This window comes from Podarcis muralis, chromosome 14 (assembly GCF_964188315.1).
Source record: "Podarcis muralis chromosome 14, rPodMur119.hap1.1, whole genome shotgun sequence".
In the NCBI taxonomy this organism is placed as follows: domain Eukaryota; kingdom Metazoa; phylum Chordata; class Lepidosauria; order Squamata; family Lacertidae; genus Podarcis; species Podarcis muralis.
The window spans coordinates 40855214-40877123 of NC_135668.1; the positions used below are offsets into that span (position 1 = coordinate 40855214).

The following is a 21910-nucleotide window of genomic DNA, read 5'->3' on the forward strand; positions in this document are numbered from 1 at the left end:
ATATACACAACTTTTGCATGGGATTTTGCCTCTAATGTACACATTTTTGCAAAACGCTGCCCCCAATACAGTCCTTTGTTGTATGCTGCTTTCACTAATGTGTGCATTTCTATGCACACCTTACACAAGGATATGCATTTCTGAAGATAGGATATAGCTGGAGAAACGCACTTCAAAATTTGGAGAAGTGTGAATTTCAAAAGATGGCTTCATTTTGGTTTACATATTGCTTCAGAATGTGCAAAGCAGGGAGGTTCACCTTTAAATGTGAAGGTGGATTTGGTTTCTTCCCCATCCCTACACTTGCACCTTGTATAAGGTGTCATGCACATCTATGTCAATCCATCACGACAACCAACCAATGGGAACTGCAACAAAATGTTGCCGGGCGAAGCGCTGCTCTTCAGAACTCCAGCCAAGTGTGAATTAAATCGGTCCACCTTTAAATGCAAACATAACTATATTTCTTCCCCATCCCTATCTTCAGTTATCCACCCAAATTCCAAGACCATAGCCAAGGGCGTATGTCCCATTCTATACATATGCATACGGTGCTTCTACAGAAATAGGGACGATTCATAGAATCACAGAATTGGAGAGCAACCCTGGGATTAAGAGTCTCATGCTCTACCGACTGAGCTATCCAATTTGACTCAGCTAAATTTCACTTCCGTGCTTACAGTCAGAGCATCAATCATGCCTGCAGTAGGCTCAGGGATGAAGGAGAGGGACCAAAGGAATGATTCCATCTTGTCCTCGTCTACTTCTTCAGAGACGATCATCTCTTTCATCAGGACCACACAGGCTTCAGTGGCGCAGGAGGGGAGAGCATCCACTAGAGGTTGCCTGAAAGGAACCCAAAAAGAAAAGCACATCTGATTTGACCCAAGAGGAACATAGAAAGTTGCCTAATGAGTCCCCACCATTGGTCTATCTAGATCAGTACTGCCCACACGGACTGGCAGCAGCTCTCCAGGGTTTCATGTGAGTGTTTCCACCAGCCCTACTTGGAGATACCAGGGATTGAACCTGGAGCTTTTGCGGATGCTCTACAACTGAGCTACATCATTGCCAGGATGGAAATAAATATATAGTTTTGAAGTAGCTGTTTTTGTTGCTAGTTGCAGAAACATTGGGTTGCATTCAATTAACTTTTAATCAGAGTAGACACATTGAGATTAATGGACCTAAGAACATCAGGACCCTTAATTCCAATGGGTTTACCCTGAATAAAAGTTAGTTGAACACACCCCATTGGCTGTCATCTTCTTCCTGAAATCTCTAAGGTGGGTGGGTCCCACAGAATGATCATGGTTCTTCCTTGAGAATGTCACAACTCTTGCTGCTGCTGTTCTTCAACCACCATGTAGGAATAACGGAGACGATGGGAAGTTGAATGCAGGTGAGCTATGCAGAAGCATGGTAGGCAAGCATGCTCCAAGCAAGCTGCCGACTAGCTCTGTAGAGGCTCCTTTTATTTGCAAAAGTCAACAATTGGAAACAGTAGTGAAACCACCCTGAACTTAACGTATTTCCATCTAAGCACATTTCCAGCATTAGCAAATACACGTGTCAGGAGGTGTTTCCCTAAGATGTTCTCCCCGATACTTGATTACGTTTGCGTCCCTGGTCATGCTCCAGCCAAGCGATATGTCTAACAAACAAATTGTGAAAGGACAAAAGGTCAGGGGGGAAACCCTGTTTTCTAGCCAAGAAGGCAAAAGGTCAGGGAAAGCAGGCGCAATGCTCCTTGACATACTGTTGCATGTCTGGTGTGAGGTTTGCCTTTGCAAAGCGGAGTGTTACCTCCACACACTCCTTCACAGCTTGCATGTTCAGTGGATGAATAATTTTTCAGGCCAATTTTCAGCAACCTAGTGTAGTCCACAAACATCTGGAGGGGAAGCCCCATCCCCCCTGACCATTGGGCATGTGGACTGGAGCTGATGGGAGTTGCAATCCATCAACACTGGAAGATCACCAGGGTCTTGATGGCTGTGTAAATCATATGCAGTTCGGTGTCCCTTCTTAGAACTTCTTTTTGCCAATGGATAAGTGACTGCCTCAGGCAACACAAAATACTAAATACACAGGGGTGGTACGAGTTGTAGTCAACTGGAGGGCACCAGGGACGGACAGCCTGGGTGAAAGGGGCAGAAAAGATCTTGGAGTTCGGAGCTGGCAAATCTACCCAGAGCAAACGGCCATTTTGAAGCTGTCTTACCAGTTGCCTTGACACTTCGATGAAGATCCCTGCCAGAGGCTCAGCAAGGCACCAGCAGAGAGAAGGCGAAGTTCAAACACCAATGCCATGAACAGGTCGGCAGACTAGAAGGAAAGGAGGACAGAAATCTGCTTCACATGTCTGATCAACTGAACTGGTTGTCTTAAGCTCCGAAACCATCACCAAAGCTTTCAGGATCTCTGCCGGAGACAGTGGCATGGATTTTCTCATATATATATATATATATATATATATATATATATATATATATATATGCAGGTTTTGGTGTCCTCGGGTGTCTTCCCGTGTAAAAGTTGGGGTGTCTAGGCGACGTTTCGACGAGGTCTCACTCGTCATCTTCAGGCTGGTGCTTTCGGCTTCTTGTTACTGGAACAGAGCAGGATCTCAGTGTTTGAGTTCCTATAAATACTGTTGAGGAGGTGTGGCCTCTAATGTTCTTGGGCAGAGAGGAAGTTCCCAGGCTAGTGTGCCTTTTCTTCTTTTGTTTCTTAATTACTTGAGGGATATCTTGAGTGATTTCTTGAGTTGTATCCTGAGTACCACTTAGGTGGGTCATTAGGTGTGGATTAGTTGCTAAAGCCTTTGTGTCTTGACCTCTTGAACTTTGTGAAGAGTTTTTCTGGGAAGATGGTTGTACTGCATTTTGTTGTGCTCTGGCTTGGCTTCGTGTATAGGGGCGAGCTGTGGTTTTGTGGTCTGTGTCAGCCAGATCTGTGTAGGGATTGCAGGGGGGTGCAGCATCCGGAGGTGCCACCATGGTTTGGCTACTGGATGGTATCTGTAATTCATCTGTGGAGAGGGTCTGGGTTTGGGTCTGGTGTGGTTGATTGGTGATGGCGTTCTGTGTGCCTCTGGCTCTGGTGTCAGTTTTTGTGGGGAGGGCTAATTTCCAGATGTCTGGCAAGCGGGATGTGTCGTCACGCTTGTTCATGTTGTGGTAGTAGCCAAACCATGGTGGCACCTCCGGATGCTGCACCCCCCTGCAATCCCTACACAGATCTGGCTGACACAGACCACAAAACCACAGCTCGCCCCTATACACGAAGCCAAGCCAGAGCACAACAAAATGCAGTACAACCATCTTCCCAGAAAAACTCTTCACAAAGTTCAAGAGGTCAAGACACAAAGGCTTTAGCAACTAATCCACACCTAATGACCCACCTAAGTGGTACTCAGGATACAACTCAAGAAATCACTCAAGATATCCCTCAAGTAATTAAGAAACAAAAGAAGAAAAGGCACACTAGCCTGGGAACTTCCTCTCTGCCCAAGAACATTAGAGGCCACACCTCCTCAACAGTATTTATAGGAACTCAAACACTGAGATCCTGCTCTGTTCCAGTAACAAGAAGCCGAAAGCACCAGCCTGAAGATGACGAGTGAGACCTCGTCGAAACGTCGCCTAGACACCCCAACTTTTACACGGGAAGACACCCGAGGACACCAAAACCTGCATTCCTGTACCCGTGAAAATCTACGAAAGCATATATATATATATATATATATATAATTTTTTATTTGGTTTTACCAATTAAAGGCTACATTCAAAGTCTTAAGTAATAAAAAGATAAGTAAACAAAGAATTATGGTGCTGGAGGAGACTCTTGAGAGTCCCAGGGACTGCAAGAAGATCAAACCTCTCCATTCTGAAGGAAATCAGCCCTGAGTGCTCACTGGAAGGACAGATCCTGAAGCTGAGGCTCCAATACTTTGGTCACCTCATGAGAAGAGAAGACTCCCTGGAAAAGACCCTGATGTTGGGAAAGATGGAGGGCACAAAGAGAAGGGGACGACAGAGGACGAGATGGTTGGACAGTGTTCTTGAAGCTACAAGCATGAGTCTGACCAAACTGCGGGAGGCAGTGGAAGACAGGAGTGCCTGGCGTGCTCTGGTCCATGGGGTCATGAAGAGTCGGACACGACTAAACGACTAAACAACAACAACAAACAAAGATTCACCCAAATCTCTGGACTTCCTCCCACCCTTTCGTGGGTTCCATCTTGAGTCCTTTTCCGCTGCATATTTAAAGTCACTCCCATTTTTAAAGTATCCCATATAACCCTAGTTCAATTGCAAAAGAGTTCAATTGTTTACAGTGGACTCCAAGGTGAATTATGAATTTCCCTCCATCTTGCATGGATTTTCATCTTGCCTGAGTCGGAGGGGCATAGCTTTCGATAGACCAAGATGTTGTTTTGCTGCTAGTATGCATCCAGTTATAGGAGGTTGTGCTATATTGTATATATTGAGATATATATTTCTATGGTCCACTTAATCTCATGGTTGTAATTTGTTGCAATTTTTAACATATTTTAAATTGTTGTGACTCACCCTAGAACCTTGGGGTGAAGTGCAGGCTATTAAATTAACAACAACAATAACAACAACAACAAAAATAAATAAATAAATAAAAGAACTGTTGAGCTGGAAGGACCCCAAGGGTCATCCAGTCTAAGCCCCTGCAAAGCAGGAATGTATATAGTGAATGGTAGGTGTTTTGTATGATTAATAGATGATAGAATGTATTAATGCTTATACTTTTAAATGTATTGTAAGCCACATGCCTTTGAATAAGAAGTAATAAGAAGTAACTAAGTAGACAGTCAAATAACTACCATCTGGAGCTCAGTACCACAAATGAAAGGCGGAAAAAGCTAAGAAGCAAAGCAAGATGGGTTCTTTCTGAAATACTTTTGAACACAGAAAGCAATTAAAGAACAAGAATATGGCCTTCCAGACATGCAACCAACATAACCACAGAAACCCCAACAAGCTGACTGAAAAAAAACTGGTCTCTGTTCTCAGTCCTAATGCTTTGGGAGATTTTAAAGGTAGCACCTTACAGTAGATTCTTCTAATCATTCTCTTTTACTAATAAAAAATAATTGGGGTGAGTGGGTGGGAAACCTACTTACTACCCTAAATATTTATTTTTCCTCTTCCTCGGCCTTCCTCGGAACCTCTGTAATTCCAGCCAAAGTCTAAACACTGCAATCCACCCAGCTACTCCCCGGAGGGAAGCAGCCATCTAAAAGACTTGCATTTGACATTGGGAAGGCCGTGGGATGAAAGAAAGGACTAATTGAAGAGGTGCTTCTGGCTTATTTCCCGATAAAAAGGATATTGGTTGATATTAAACAGAAGCACTTATTCCCTTCAAAGATCACTATTTATTGACTGCCAGATGCCAGTGCTTCTAAGTGACACAGCGGAGGCAGTGTTGGAAATGAGACCAGAAAAATGAATCTAGACCTGCACGTATATGTATAAGGAATTCTGTTCAAGTGTAACTTCCTTCCACCCACCCCCAATGCCCTGCCAAGGATGTTAGCAAAGTGCAGTCAGATTGCTTGCTCTCAATTCCTTTGAATTCTGTCTTCAGTGGGAATGGGCAAATCTGTCAAGCTTTACTCTCTCTGTTTCTTATTTTAAACATCTGTTTCCATAGCGGAGGGCTGTGTGTTTTCATGAAAATTCCTCGGGATTTTAAGGCAAATTTCTCTCAACATGCACATTTTTAATGCATTCTTCCAAAACAACGACAACAATTGTGTTTATTAAATTTGTATACTGCTCTTCATCTGAAGATCTCAGGGCAGAAAAATGCAAAATGAGAACACAAATTACAAAATGAAACAAAATAAAAAACAAACCAATAACCCCTCACCCACAAACACGTTTAAAAAGCCATTAATATAATTTATAATTACAACTGCAAGATGTAAAAGAATCCTTGGAGGAAGTGTAAAATAAGATAAAAGGAGAAAAGTATCTCATTGTGGAGGAGAAGCAAAGAGATGACATGTGACTTCATCAAAGATTCTCCTGATAAAGTGATTGAAACATCAGGTGTGAGTGCTTTCGTTAGGAAGCTGGTGTAAGTTCTTCATTTTACCAAATGGTTTGCAAGACTCTGTGCAAGCAAAGGAGTGTGATAAGAAGACTTCCAACTCCCCAAGTCACAGCTTGTTGCTGTTATTAAAATACTTCACTTGTAATAGTGCATTTGCCAGGATAATAATGCATTTTTGGCAAATTGTTTTCACTAACATATGCATTGCCCCCCCCCCAGGATACACACTTTTGTACACGTTACCTGGCTGCAGAATTGCCTTGCAGAAATTTGGAGAAGTGTGAATTTTGAATGACGGCTGTGTTTCTGTTTGTTTACTGTTTTGCGAAGGAAATAGTCTCACCTTTAAATGCATACTGAATCAAATTTCTTCCCCATCCCTAATCTTCAGACATGAGTTACAAGCAATTCTCTTTGATTTCATAGAACCACACCTATGGAAGTACAAGCGATCAATGAACCAATGGCACCAGTTATCTTCAGTTGCTTTTAAGAGTGAAGCCATGAGGAGACTGGAACCAGTGCTCTTCAAAACTGGAAGCGTAAGTCAAAGAGTTTTTGGCAACACTGAATTTTCCCTTGTTTCTTGAAGGATTTCTCAGGCCCTGCTTGGGGCGAAAGCCCAGATGTGTGTTTGGTTGGAAACTCTCCCATTCCAAGCTGGGATCCCCAAGGGTGTTCTGATTGGGTATGGCAATAATCTAGGTGGGCTGGTCCATGAGTCAGCACCATGGATAGTTCCCAGTGGAGAGGGGACCCACCATTGGGTGCATTCAAATTACTCAGAAGTGGGATGGATTCACATTAAAGGTGGAGGGGGTTTCTTGGATGGCTGTGGGTATTATTTCACTTACTTAAAATTGTGGTGAGGCAACCTTGTTGTATTTGGGGGCCCACCAGCTTCTTCTACTGAATGGGGCCCTTGACATCTACCCCCCAGTTCCTACCCTGATGGGACCACTCTGTAGGCTTGTGCTGTCGGAGTAGCGAAAAACAGGAAAGTGCTTTAAAAAGTCTTCCTGAAGTGATTAAGCGGGGAAGGTGTTCCTTTACTACCTTACACAAAGAGTCGGCTTCTTTTATTCATTCATTCATTTATTTATTTTAAGATGTGGGGAGGGGGGGACGTGGAAAACTCTTGGCAGACCTCATCCAGAGCTGGCTGCAGATCATACCCGCAATTTTGTTGTTCTTGGAAACCACTCCTGAACGCTCCTTTTCCACAAACACTGAGGCGTTTTGTAAGCGAGCAGGGTGTTTACTGAAGAGGCCTGCCTTTGGTAGGAACACACTTAATACCCCTGGGATCGTACAGCATTTTGCATAGCTTGAGGGTCAGGAATCCAGCGCTTTCCCACTTTTGAACTTGAGCTGATCAAATCAGACTAATTGGTTCAGCAATTTTTGACTCATTGGAAAAAAATAAGAGATGCTTCTGTTGAAATATGGTAGGGCTGCCATACGTCCTGATTATCCAGGACATGTCCTGGAATTCACCTCCAAAAATTGCATCCTGGAATTTTTTTTTGAAATCTGGCAAACGTCCTGGAAAATTTACTAGGGGTTAAATCGTGCCCCAAATGCTTTTAAAAAGCTCCTGAGCTCAAAAATTCTTGTAGCTTTTATTTAAAAAAGCGAATCAACTTTGGGGTTTGTCTAAATAAAGCTCAATCACTTTGGGGTTTTCCTTTATAAAGCTCAACAATTTTGGTGGTTTCCTTAAAAAAACTCAACAATTTTGGGGTTTCCTGGTTTTTACTTTTTCAAAGATGGCAACCTAAATATGGCTCACTTTTATTATCTATTGGGGGGAGCAAAGTACAGGAAAATACAAAACCACGCTTTTTGTTCGGAGTGCTTTGAAGCCAGACTGAATTTATTTAACCGTAAACAATCCTAAAAGAGACCAAAGCAATATATTGGTTTTGAATTATTTGTCTATTGCACAAGGGAGACTATTTTTCTGAAGATGTTTACTGTATGACACAAAAGAGATTGACTGCTTGTTGGTTGTTTAGCAATTTGTGTTATGATACTGATGTGGATTTTTGTGTTTATACAATTTTTATTTGTATATATGTTTTGTCAAAAAATAATAATGCAAAAAAGAAAGAAAGAAAGAAAAAATGCTGTTGATCAATTGAGCTGCACCAAGACTGGCTCTGTGTCCCAGATGTTTGCCAGTATTGAAAAAGTTGGCTCCGGTGCTGGTTTTTAACCTTAGTCTGACTAGCTCATATTGCAATATTTGTTTCCCCCTGTTACACTCTCTCAGGATTGTAAGATATGAGGGGTTGTATCTGAAATTAGTATTATTACAAGTAAACAAGTCGCTTTACACCCTGCCCATTTTTGATGGTGCTACTGCAGCTTTTATTAGTCAACAATTAATTTTATGTCTGCTGATCACCACCTATTTTGTGATCTCTCAAGGATAGAATGATAATAATTGCTACTCTTTGGATGTATGGTTTTGAAAAGTCATGTTTATTGCCATCTTGTGCTTTCAGGGGCAACATGGACCCTTTATATTTTGAATCTGTTTGGGAAGTTCGTTTGTGATTTATAAGACCAAATATTCTCACGGTTGGCACATTCCTACTAAATACGATTTTATCTGGCAACATTTATGAATACTTGATGTATTTTGTGTGAATATGAACCTTGGAATGCAGAAAACAGGAACCCGATACTCTAGAGCATATATTCTTTTCCTGTGATTTTGGCAGTAATGCCAGAAGACAATTATTTGAGGCCCTAAAATTTAATAGACAGATTCTTACACATTGTTCAGGACCTGCTGGCGGACAGCGAGGATCAAATCACTTTAATAGTGGCTGAATTTTTAAGTGCTGTCCATGAAGAAAGAATGGGCCATGATAAAGAGACTTAGTGGTTCTTAATGGTAGGTGATGTTGCTGTGTTGTATTATATTATCTATGTACATCGATTTATTTCTTGGAGTTAAGAATAGGACTGAGATAAATTGTGCTCGCTGAGCCCGTATTTTATACAGTCTGTATATGATGTTTGTTCGATAATGCGTGGTGTGCTATGCCTAATAAAGGATTTTGTAATAATTTATGAACCTTGGATTCCACTAGGGAATATATTTTGCATGATTTTTTAAAATATTTTTTTGCTAGCTCTTTTTCATCTTGCATTTTGATTCTCTTTGCCTTTATGACAGTTTTTGTTGTTGGGCTTTTTTTGTATTTGCAAATCTTGTTAAAAGAAAAATGGAAAAGGAGGAGAGGATGCCATCTTATTTATTTCTATATGATGTTTATGAATATCCCCCAAAGGAACGCATGGCGATATAGAACTAGGCACGTGGGGGAAAGTCAGTTCAGTTTGCATTTAAAGGAGAATCTGCCTTCCCTCCTGAATTTGACTTCTGGGTCTTTTTAGAATAGAATAGAATAGAATAGATTCTTTATTGTCATTACACAAGTGCAACATTGCACAAGTGCAACGAAATTGGATGCCATCCCTTAAAAACAACAAAAGCAAAACAACAACAACAACCAAACAAACCACATTCCAGCCACACCCACACCAACACCCATCAAACTCCCAGGTCACACTATCGAGTTACAGCATTCAAAAAGGCCACAGCTCTTGGATAGAAACTGTTTTTCAGTCTATTTGTCCTTGACTTGATGTTTCTATATCTCCTGCCAGAAGGCAGTAGTGCAAACAGACTGTGTCCCGGGTGAGATGAATCCTGCAGGATGTTATTTGCTTTCCTAAGACAACGGGAACCGTACAGTTCTTCCAAAGATGGGAGAGGATGACCAATAATCCTTTGGGCTGTGGTTATGACCTTCTGGAGCACCTTCCTCTCCCTAGCTGTACAACTGGAGAACCAAGCACAAATACAATATGTAAGAATGCTCTCTATGGAGCCTCGGTAGAAGGACACCAGCAGTCTCTCACTCAGATTGTTCTTCTTTAAAAGTCTGAGGAAATAAATTCTCTGCTGGGCCTTCTTCACCAGAGCAGTGGTATTTGCGCTCCAAGTCATGCCCTGATCGATAGTTACTCCCAAAAACCTGAATTCCGCCACCCTCTCCACCCGTTCCCCGTTGATATACAAGGGCTGAATGTCCGCCTTTTTTTCCTGTAATCCACCACCAATTCCTTGGTCTTAGCCGTATTAAGAGCCAGATTGTTCTCTCCACACCAAACACAGAGTCGCTCCACCTCGTCCCGATAGGCAGACTCATCCCCTCCTGAAATGAGCCCTACCACCGTAGTGTCATCAGCAAACTTGATGATTTTGTTGCTGGAATAGATGGCTGTACAGTCATACGTATAGAGAGCATAGAGCAGGGGACTCAACACACAACCCTGTGGTGAGCCGGTGTTAAGGCTAAGGGCTGTGGACATATGTGACCCTACTCTAACCCTCTGAGAACGTTCTGACAAAAAATCCAAAACCCAGAGACAGGTGGAGTTGGAGAGTCCAATCGCCTCTAGCTTGGACACCAGTCTATGGGGGAGGATAGTGTTAAAAGCAGAGCTAAAATCCACAAACAGCAGCCTCACATAACTCCCCGGCTGCTCCAGATGGGACAGAGCAGCATGGAGAGTGGTGGTGATAGCGTCTTCTGTGGATCTATTTGCCCTGTATGCAAACTGGTAGTTGTCAAAAGTTTTTTCAGCCCTACCTGGGCATGCCAGGGATTTAACCCGGTAACATTTTTTGCCAAGCATGAACTCTATTGAGGGATGGGCAAACGTGTCCATTTTTTATTCTCTCCCTTTCTCAAGTCTTAAGTACCCATATCGGTTTATTGCTTTTAAAAGTCCTCATGTAAATTCAAAAGGACCTTAGTGTGCCAACTTCTCCTAACGTACACATTTTTGCAGAACAGTTTCCCCTAATAAAATGCAGTCATAAAAATGCTTACAAAACGGGCTTTCTCACCAATATTATTATGCACACCCTCCCCTTGTGTATTTGGCAGACATTGCACAGATGGAGAATTGCAGTGCAATATTCAGAGACTGCTCAAATGCCAAAGGATGGCTCACTTTTGGTTCACGTATTGTTTCGGAAACTGCAGATTACGTAGGTCGGCCTTTCAATGCGAACAGAAATGAATTTCTCCTGCATCCTTTGCTCTGCTATTGAGCTACAGCTCTTCTCTTAGTTGCTGATGTGTCCTTTTGTCTCCTTGAAGGAACAGACAGAATTACCGTATTTTTCGCTCTGTAAGACGCACCAGACCATAAGACACACCTAGTTTTTAGGGGAGGAAAACAAGAAAAAAAATATTCTGAATCTCAGAAGCCAGAACAGCAAGAGGGATCACTGAGCAGTAAAAGCAGCGATCCCTCTTGCTGTTCTGGCTTCTGGGATAGCTGCGCAGCCTGCATTCGCTCCATAAGATGCACACACATTTCCCCTTACTTTTTAGGAGGGAAAAAGTGAGTCTTATAGAGCAAAAAATACGGTACCTTTCCCTCTATCAACTGGGTGTCATTTAGATTTTGGAAGGCACTGTTGCTTGTCTTCATATGGTAATTTGCGCATGCCATTAAAGAGAGGCAAATTATTCATAGCATGCCTGTTTCGGTCCTGAACAGGCTATCTGCTGTTTTCAGTGCTAAGAGCATGTTTCCCCCCCTGTATTATGGTGTCGGCTCCAACCCATCCGCCCCCCTTTCCTTCATTCCTATCTCCTTCTCTCCAACCATCTTTTTAAAGACCCCTGGCCCAGGAAGAGGCTGATGGGAAATGTCCACAGCACAGCCTGGGAAAACACATCCTTACCAGCCATGGATAGTCTTATTTGTCCCTTGCATTGTTGTGGTTTTGAATGGGGGCGAGATTATGCGCTACATTCAGGCGACAAAAAACCAGGGATAAATGCCGGGGGCGGGGCGGGGGGAGAAGCTCCCCGATTCTCATTCAGAGGAGAGGAGGGAAAGCACGCCACTCACCAGGGAGCCTTAGAGAGTTATTTCCAATGCCATTGTGCGGAGGGATTGGATTTAAATGCAGATTAAGCAATGGGGCGTTAAGGGGGCAGAAGTGTCCAGGCAGGGCGGGAAGTGGGAAGGAAGAAGCTGTCCAAAAGGGGAGAAAAGGAGGGGTGGGGGTGGGGGAAAATTCTGTTTCAAAGATGGATGGTCTGATGAGTTGACAGTTCTCCAGAATGAAAGCCACTGTGCAGGCAGACAGTTTGGGTTTCCGTCTCCACTTTGTTGCTGTTTGATTTATTTGGCTGGCTAGCTTTCTCTACAGGTGAATAAGGAAACTCATAGAATTGTTGGAAGGCACCCCAAAAGGGTCACCTAATCCAATCTGCTGAAATGCAAGAATCACTGAATAAGTGCAGCCCGTAAGAATGCGACCTGTTCAACCATGTTGAAATAAAACTGCCATTAAAAACAACAACTCAATTCCTCGTCCTCGGTTACAAAACGAGCAGTGACCTTTGTTGTGTCTTTTTTAAAAAATAACATCTGTTTTTCCTTCATTTTGTTACGTTAGTAGAGAAAGCAGTTGCAAACCTCAAAAAAAGGAACAAGAAAAATGATGAAAATGAATAACACAGTAAAGGATAAGTGTAAACAATGCCGCGGCACATTTGGATGTGGCATTGTGTTAAATTTCTCAGGCTATGTACAGATAACACTGTCCAGATTGGTGCTTCTGTGCATGTGGTAGTTAATAGAGCAGCCACAGGCAAACGCGGCCCTCCAGATGTTTTGAGACTACAATTCCTATCATCCCTGACCACTGGTCCTGTTAGCTAGGGATGGTGGGAGTTGTAGTCCCAAAATATCTGGAGGGCCAAGTTTGCCTATGCCTGTAATAGATTGAGGGCACCATTCACTCTATGCTACACTGTAGACCAGAGGTCGTCAAACTAAGACCCGTGGGCTGGATATGGCCCACCGGGCTCATTAATCCAGCCCGCGAACTGTGCAAACCCTGCCACCCACTCTGTCAGTCCCCACGCTAAACAGGCATGGCACAGAGGCCTTGCCATACGGAGAGTGACTTCCGCGATGCGGCACAGTTTCTGATTGGCTGCAGGAAGTTCCTGCAGCCAATCAGAAGCCACGGACGCCTCTGGGCGCTGCCCCTTCCTTCCCACTGAGGCGGCTGAGCGGGAGGAAGCGGTGGCGGTGTGGAGGCTGCCCAGACCAGTGGCATCTGGGTGCTGCCCCTTCCTTCCCGCTAAGGTGGCCAAGTGGGAGGAAACGGCCAAGCAGGAAGGAAGCGGCAGTGGCATGGAGGCTGCCTCTGCCGCCCAGGCCAGCAGCATGGGCTCTGTGCCCTGCTGAGACAGAGGATGCTGACGCTGCCGAAGACGAGGTAGCGTCGGTGGCTGCAGCATGAGTGGTATAGGTATAGCCTTTTGGGGGGGTGCTTTTGGGAGGTGGTGGGTCCGGCCCCCCACAAGGTCTGAGGGACAGTGGACTGACCCCCTCCTGAAAAAGTTTGCTGACCCCCCTGCTGTAGACTGTATGAACCACCAAGGCAAAAGTAGAGAAATCTTCAGTGGCAATTGATACCTTGGGTGATGATGGATAGAGATAGATAGATAGATAGATAGATAGATATAGATAGATAGATAGATAGATAGATAGATAGATAGATAGATAGATAGATATAGATAGATAGATAGATAGATAGATAGATAGATAGATAGATAGATAGATAGATAGATGATAGATAGATAGATATAGATAGATAGATAGTCTGGTTTGGACAGGTCTGTAATGTTTAATACACCTAAATTTGAGCAGTGAAGGCTTCTCAACCTAGACAAAGTCACATGGGCTCTCCAGAGAGTTAATATCCCGTTATTCATGTAAGTTTACTAATTGTATAGGACATGTTGTCATTTTTATTTTATGTCCACACGTTTCTGCTTGGCTACAACCTGTATTCTACATCTGCGTTCAGTGGGGTGTTGGGTTAGGGTGATTGTCGAGTGTGAGAAAGGGTGTGTTTGTGTATTTGGCTGCCTTATTAATAAATTTCAATAATACTCTCCAAAGCGTTCAACTCCAGCATATGTAAAACAGCTTTGAGGAGTGCCTTTTATGATTACGGTAGGAAATAAAATAAACACAAAAGAACTTAGACAAGACCTTCTGTTTTGTTACCAGCGACAATAGCTCTCAGAGGCTGGGCTAACAAAAGAATGGTCATCGGATAACAGGCCAGGAGGGAATGTAACTCAGCACAAGTGACCCTGAATCTGTTATTTTGATTGGGGCTATGGTCTCTTACAGTGACCTCTCAACCCAGGGACACATAGAGCATTGATGAAAAGTACATATTTATCTTGGGCCCTTTGGAGCCAATACTTCTCAGGGCTGATTCACACGACACCCTCACCCCAAACACAAATACAATTTGTCTGCAGCTAGATTCCGGTTCATGAAAGCTAATGCCATAATACATGATGGCTTTAAAAGAGGCTTGTGCAAATTATTGGACAACAAGGCTATCAATCTTTTTTTGGGGGGCAGGGGCAGAGGAAGAGCGCAAGAATTCCATTTCCCACATGCAAATGCCACATTTTCAACACCAGCAATAACCAATAACTATGACAAAAATATATATATAATAACTTGCCTCGGAATCCGCTCTAGGATTCATACAAAGCTTCTGTAGTATTTTGGAGACCACCACCACCTCATCCTCCTTTTCCGGCCATCGTGCTGTTTTTTCCCTTTCATATAAGAGGCTGCTCTCGTAGATATCCTTGTTGTCTACTGCAGAAGTAAAACCAGGCAATGGGGAACAACTGAAACACATAGTCATCACTCTGTGGCCTTAGGAAAACCACCAGAAAGGCAACTCAGCTCTCAGCTTCCTCCCTCCCATCAATGATTTTCAATATATTACATCACCATACACTTTTTTTTTTGTTAGCATTTGGGAATATTGACAATTTACCATCCCTTTAGTGCAAATTTCTGCTAATCTAAAATACAAAACTATGATTTCCCCCTTTTAATATATGCACCTCTACACATGCTTTATCCAAGGATATGCTTTTCTGTAGACATGACTTGGCTGGAGAACAACAGGGTTGCAAAATTCAGAAAAGTGCAAATTTCAAAGGATGGCTGTGCTTTACTTTGCACATTGTTTACAGAAGCGTGACTTGAGTAGCTTCACTTTTAAATAGTATCAGCTTTCTCCCCCATCCCAAATGACATTGTAGCCTAATAAGTGGGGTAAAATAAGTCTTGTACCCCAAGCAAGGGCAGTTCAAAAAGACTTTTTATTAACTTGTCATTGCTTAGAGGCATTCACTAACCCAGGGTGGGTAAGCATTTTCAACCCCAGAGCCACACTGTGTGTGTGTGTGTGTGTGTGTGTGTGTGTGTGTGTGTATGTGTCACATGCCAGTGATTGGTGCTGGCACAAAAGTGGACATGACACACACACACACACACACACACACACACACACACACACGTAAGAAGCTGTGATTTGCCTCCCTCTCTACCCAACCCAAGGTCATGATGGGAATGAAAATCACACCCTCTTTGCTCTTTAGATGATCAACCTGCAGAGAAGAGAGGGCACTTGGCTTGGGAATGGGGCAAATAAACATGGTAACAGGGTCAGGCACCAACCTCTTTCATGTGCTGTGATTTCAGCTTCCGTTCGGAACAGTTTCATGGCCATCCGAGTCTGGGTCTTCACTCCGCTGCCCTTCCTCCCAGGAGATGGAGTGAGATGAGACTCTATACATTGGGATTCTGCCAGGATTCCCTCCTCAAACTTCTGAACACACTCAAGTTTGGAGGATACGAGCTGCTGATCAGGCTAAAACATAGGGACAGAGAGATGATCAAATGTCCACTTAGGCCACGTTCACACCATACATTTATGACACTATGATGCCACTTTAAACAGTCATGGCTTCCCCCAAAGAATTCTGGGAAAGTCATTTGTTAAGGGTGTGGAGACTTGTCAGGAGACCCCCCCTTTCTCCTCACATAGCTACAGTTCCCAAGATTGTCCCTGTGAAAAGGGTTTGATTGTTGAATCACTCTAAGAATTTTAGCTCTCTGAGGGGAACAGGGGCCAACTAATACTCTCAGCACCCTTAACAAACTACACCTCCCAGGATTCTTAGTGTGTGTGTGTGAAAACCATGACTGTTTAAAGTGGTATGACAGTGCTTTAAATGCATACTACACATCAGGCCAAACAAGCTATGTATTCCTCCAAATGTTGTGACACCATTTCAGTTTTAAAATGTACATTTTAAAATGAAAAGTGTGCACAAAAATACATATTTTGGGGAAAACGCATTTCAGGAAAAAAGTGCATACCACTTAAATGTAGATTTTTCATGTGGCTTTACAGAATTATAGAAAACAGGATGGGACAGGCTTATGAGCGGACATTATGTGAAACTCGCACAGAAATAAAAGAACCTGATCTTTTCCTACCTAGATATGAACCATTCCCCAGGTGTCTACAGGCTCAACACAGTGAATTGCCTCTTGATAAATAGTTGTTTGTGTTTTTAACACATATAAATCCTTGAGTAACAACATAGCTGGCTTCTTGAAAGAAATAGTGGAAGAACAAGAGGTTCAACAGTACTTACTGGTGCACTGGGCAAAGCAATGGACCTCAGAGAAGTAAATCCAGAAAACCGGTGAGAACACAGGTTTAAATCCTTCGTCTTCAAAAGGAGAGGCCCTTTCTGCTGATATCTGGTTGGACATTTCCCCAGGACATCTACCTAATTAACAATGACAAGACAACAAAAGGGAATTATTTTATTGGGCTCCAAAGTGCATGATAATTCAAACCTACAACCCAACAGAAGGTGCATTGGGTGGGGGGGGAGAGAGATAGGTCTGCAGTGTCTTAGCCCTTGGAACTCTCCCTCCCACATACATTGGCCTTGCTTTTCCACAAAACCCCCCACAACATTTGACTGACTAGGATGTGCTTGTCCGGACAGACTCAGCATGGGTAGGCAAACTAAGGCCCATGGTCTGGATCCGGCCCAATCGCCTTCTAAATCCGGCCCACAGACGGTCCAGGAATCAGTGTGTTTTTACATGAGTAGAATGTGTCCTTTTATTTAAAATGCATCTCTGGGTTATTTGTGGGGTGTAGGAATTCGTTCATCCCCCCCATATAGTCCAGCTCCCCACAAGGTCTGAGGGACAGTGGACCGGCCCCCTGCTGAAAAAGTTGGTTGAACCCTGGGACAGAGAATAGGGAGTGGTGTGTGAGTGTTTCTAGAAACCAACTCGTTGTATAATGGTAAAATTTATATTTGTTGCTTCACCCACTTCTGAGCAAAAGAGCATCTCCATTTCATGGCCAATCCCAGTCTGACTGTGAATGAAACAAGAGGAAACTGCATAGCAATAGTGCTGTGCGAGACAGTGTGTGTGTTGTGTGTGTGTGTGTTGTGTGTCTGTATACTGCCCTTCATCCAAAGATTGCAGGGCACTTCACAGTATAAAATCACTTGGAAACAATTGCTTCCCATTGGCCTTTGAGACTGGTGGACATGTGTCATGGTGGTGACCCAATATATGTGGTGTCCAATAATTATTTCTGGCTTTGTTGAACAATAAATGAACAATTAAGTCTGTTCCATAACTATCTATTATTTCTTAATGCTACGAATGACTGGTAATTTGTACTTTCATGGGATGAATTTACTGTATTTCATTGTATAGGCTAATTCACAGAATTAGAACTGTATCAAACAACAGATGTCCCCCCCTGTGTTGTGTTATGTGGGTGCCATGTTAGGTGTTGCTCTGTTAATGTATGTGGATGTGAGTGTGGTGCTATGTGATGTTATGTAGTTCTAAAAGGGGCAAGAATGAGATTAAGGGGGGAGGAGGGCAAGTTGACAGCAAAAGCCCCCCCCACTCGACGGGTTGCAAGTAAGAAGGCAAACAGTTGAGGGCTGGCAGAAGGCAGACTGGGGTTGAAGAAGAAGAAGAGTTTGGATTTGATATTCCGCTTTATCACTACCCGAAGGAGTCTCAAAGCGGCTAACAATCTCCTTTCCCTTCCTCCCCCACAACAAACACTCTGTGACATGAGTGGGGCTGAGAGACTTCAAAGAAGTGTGAGTGGCCCAAGGTTACCCAGCAGCTGTATGTGGAGGAGCGGAGATGCGAACCCGGTTCCCCAGATTACGAGTCTACTGCTCTTAACCACTACACTACACTGGCTCCCTTCAGTTGGTGGAGCAGTGCACATTTCCCCTAATTAACAAGTCTCCACTGTACAAAATTCACCAATATTTCAGACCAGGAGTATACAGTGGTACCTCAGGTTCAGAACTTAGTTTGTTCTGGAGGTCCGTTCTTAACTTGAAACCGTTCTTAACCTGAGGTACCACTTTAGCTAATGTAGCCTACCACTGCTGCTGCGTGATTTCTGTTCTTATCCTGAAGCAAAGTTCTTAACCCGAGGTACTATTTCTGGGTTAGCGGAGTCTGTAACCTGAAGCATATGTAACCTGAAGCGTCTGTAATCTGAGGTACCACTGTATACTGGACCAAGGCAGCTTCAAATGTTCAGAACTGCTCACCTCTTCCACGCTGCCATTGGTTGTTGCCACCAAGGATGTCTGAAGAGCACTGAGGATGCCACGCTTGATGTTGAGTGCCCAGATTGGTTCACTCCCTTGGGGGAAAATCTTCAGAATCTTTCCATTATGGTAACAAAACCAAAGGGGATGCTGCTCCAACGCTTCCCTGTAAAATAGAGAAGAAGAAGGTTTCTTGGTCCCCCCACCGTCTGGTGAAGTGATGTAAAATAACCACTTGCTTACAAATGATGTACATGAGAAGTCAATGGACCAGTAAATATCCACATCTCCCACACATTTAGATACTCTGTCTTGGTAGAAAACCAGCCCTTCCTAGGATACTATATTGGGTTGATTCAGGATATTTGTAAATACCTTTTGTGCCAGCCGCATCTCTGTGGGGAGGGAGTTGCACAACTTAGGGGCTGCCACAGGTAATACCTTCTCATGGGGTCACCCACCCAAACTACTGATCTTAACACCTGTGGGGGTCGGTGCAATCTTTCCAGTATAGGCCATGTTGCTCCCAAGTTATTTTGCTCCCACAGCGAGGACTCGTTTTTGACAAAGTCTTGTTTTACCTTAAACTTCCGTTTTCTTTGTGCAGCCTGTCTTTGGACCCAGCTGTCGTCTTGATCTGGACATCCTGTAACTGGGAACGGCAACGACATTTGTTAAAAGGTTCTTTTCATCGTATGGCTAACTACAAGGGAGAAGGGTTGTGAGGGGAAACGTTGGGATTTTGCAGACTGGTTGAACCTCTGGTGCTGGAGACCAGAAGAACTGGCCCAGTTGCGTTGCCCTTTCTCTGATGGAAGGGGGAATTTGGAGCTCTTTCACAAGGAGAAATGAGGTAAGAGGGTGTTTCAACGGTTCAAAGAGATAAATTGATCACCTTGGCAACGCCTCCCCAGGTGGGATTGGGCAACTGGCTGAGGTAGACGGAGACCTCCAGGTATCCTACCTGGGGAAGGCAAAGCCAAGCCTGTGCTTATGGTGCCGCTTAGGGTCCAGGGGGCTGTGCGCGACCACACAAAAGGCACCCCCCATTTAATGTGGGGAGCGGTTATTGTGTGATGGGTGAATTGCTCTCAACTCTCCTTGAGTTTTACTTGTGACACTCCTTCACTTCATGGGAATGTTGGGATTGTAAAAACGCAACCCTCCAGGGTGAGTGGGGCTGCTCTCATCTGTGGAGGTGGGGCCTGGTTCTAGGCAACTATCCTGCACTCTTCTGTTGCTGCCAACTCCTGAGTTGCCTCCTCCCACAGCACTCCCTGGCCTCCATTGAGATTCTCTGCTCTCTTGGAGGTCAGGGGGAATAGCTAACATCATTGCTCCTTCTTCTGAAGTGGCTGAGGATAAGGCACAAAGGAGAGAGCCCCTTTCCTCCAATGCCAGGTCCCACCAATCAGGCCCCGCTCTGTTTCTTCTTCCTCTTCCTGTTGTACTGGAGCCTGGGGACCAAGCCTCTTATTGACAGCACTGCAGGGCTCATGGCAGGTTTTCAAACTTCCCAAATCTGAACTTCCACTCCTATAACTGGAGCAGAAGCAATGAAACAATTTTGGGACATGATATATAACGAGCTGAAAAAGCTGTTTAAATATACCTTCCCCCCAAAAACCGGAAGCCTTTTTGCTAGGCTTGATAGGTGAAGAAATAGGAAAAGTAGACCAGAGATTATTCATGTATGCCACAACTGCCGCTAGAATCCTGGTAGTCCCAAAATGGAAGACACAGGAATTACCAACATTAGAAGAGAGGCAGACAAAAATGGTAGAATATGTGGAATTAGCAAAACTGACTTACAAGATTCGTAACCAAGAGGAAGCAAAGTTCAGAAGAGAGTGGAGTAAATTTGTGGAGCATATAAGTAATAACTGTAGAAGTCTAAAGACTGTAGCAGGATTAAAATAAATCTTATGATGTGGATAGGATGTTATTAAGAAACTGCGGAAAGAAAAGTGTAAAATGAAAACCTGATGAAGGGAGGGAGGGAAGTCTGTGCTCGCAGAGTGAGGAAAAAACAAGTGGGTATAAGATTATGGGACTTTATTGTATTTGTTTTGTTTGTTTGATTTATGTTAAAGAAAACCCAATAAAATGCATTTATATATATATGGAGCAGGAGCACAAAGCCTTTTGTGCCCCTGTTGGACTTGCCACCACACTCACTTTTAAGACTCTGTGACATCTTGCCAGCACTTCAACAACAGCGGCGCCTTCAAGGGAGATGCCACTCCTTTCTTCGGCCCTTCCTGGAAGGAACGTGTTGGTCGAAGTAGAGTATCTATAGCTGAATCTGGATCCAGTTGGGAAAGGCAGCACATTGATTTCTAGCGGGGAGAGTAAAGTTTTGAGACAAGTTTGTTATTGGCAGATGGGCACAAAGGTGTGCACACAGGGTGTGTTGAGTGTGCCCAGGCACACCCGAATGGTTGTTGTCATTTTTTTAATGACACAGGCAGAATTAAAAGGCTGGACTAGATCTGGACTGGAGCTGCAGCTCCTACCAGATGCAAGCAGAAGCTGCAGATCCACCCCAGCCTTTTTCTTCTGCCTGCATCTCTCTCTCTCACATAGCCCCATTAAACTTGGTGTGAATATTCCCAATGTGGCAGTGGTGGTCTTCATCAAAGGTTGCATGCCAGGCACCATTTGGATTGAAGATGGCAGACTGAAACATGACTTTGGCATGACTTCACGATCTGGGGCATAATGGGTCCACAATAATAAATTACACTATCCATTAACACCCCCCCACACAATATACTGGGAGTTCTACAAATACCCTGATAGTGTCCCACTAGCTTTTAATGCTATTTTAACCAATATATAAATGGGTATGCAGTTTTCCACAATAAACACATTTTGTGCACATAATGTGTTTAGAGAACTGCATTGCAAAATTCAGAGGAATGTGAATTTTGAAGGACAATTGTGCTTCAGTTTGCATATTGTTTCCGAAAGGGAAAATTAGGGGACTTCGTATTAAGATACAAACTAATTTTCTCTCCCCTCCCTCCTCTGAGGTTCTTCAGGATTCATATTATTTATCCAAGAGGCTAGAACTTGCTGGAGAATTCCCTGCCCCACCCCCATATAAACTGCCCCGCCACAGTTCAGTGCTAAGAATTTGCCTTGTCTACTCACCAGCACATTGAGAGACACAGGACTCTTCATGCTTTGAATTCTCCAGAGTTCCTATAATAACAAACCAAGAGGGATTGCAGAAA

General features: G+C 43.6%; 1 protein-coding gene across 5 annotated transcripts in view; it reads right to left on the reverse strand.

The window, feature by feature from the left end:
• LOC114584447 (uncharacterized) overlaps nucleotides 1–21910 on the reverse strand; it is a 113500-nt gene that overhangs the window by 85736 nt on the left and 5854 nt on the right. For all 5 annotated transcript variants that reach the window (XR_013390576.1, XM_077918494.1, XM_028706335.2 and 2 more), the window contains exons 2-10: nucleotides 21828–21878; nucleotides 20850–21010; nucleotides 19253–19323; nucleotides 18672–18837; nucleotides 16707–16844; nucleotides 15721–15913; nucleotides 14708–14847; nucleotides 2225–2328; nucleotides 681–846 (exon numbers count right to left, since the gene is read on the reverse strand). Coding sequence is in view for 4 of the 5 variants with exons in the window: in XM_077918494.1 (XP_077774620.1) it covers nucleotides 681–846; nucleotides 2225–2328; nucleotides 14708–14847; nucleotides 15721–15913; nucleotides 16707–16844; nucleotides 18672–18837; nucleotides 19253–19323; nucleotides 20850–21010; nucleotides 21828–21878 (1190 nt within the window). In the remaining variant the exon portion in view is untranslated. The remainder of the gene's footprint in view (nucleotides 1–680; nucleotides 847–2224; nucleotides 2329–14707; nucleotides 14848–15720; nucleotides 15914–16706; nucleotides 16845–18671; nucleotides 18838–19252; nucleotides 19324–20849; nucleotides 21011–21827; nucleotides 21879–21910) is intronic.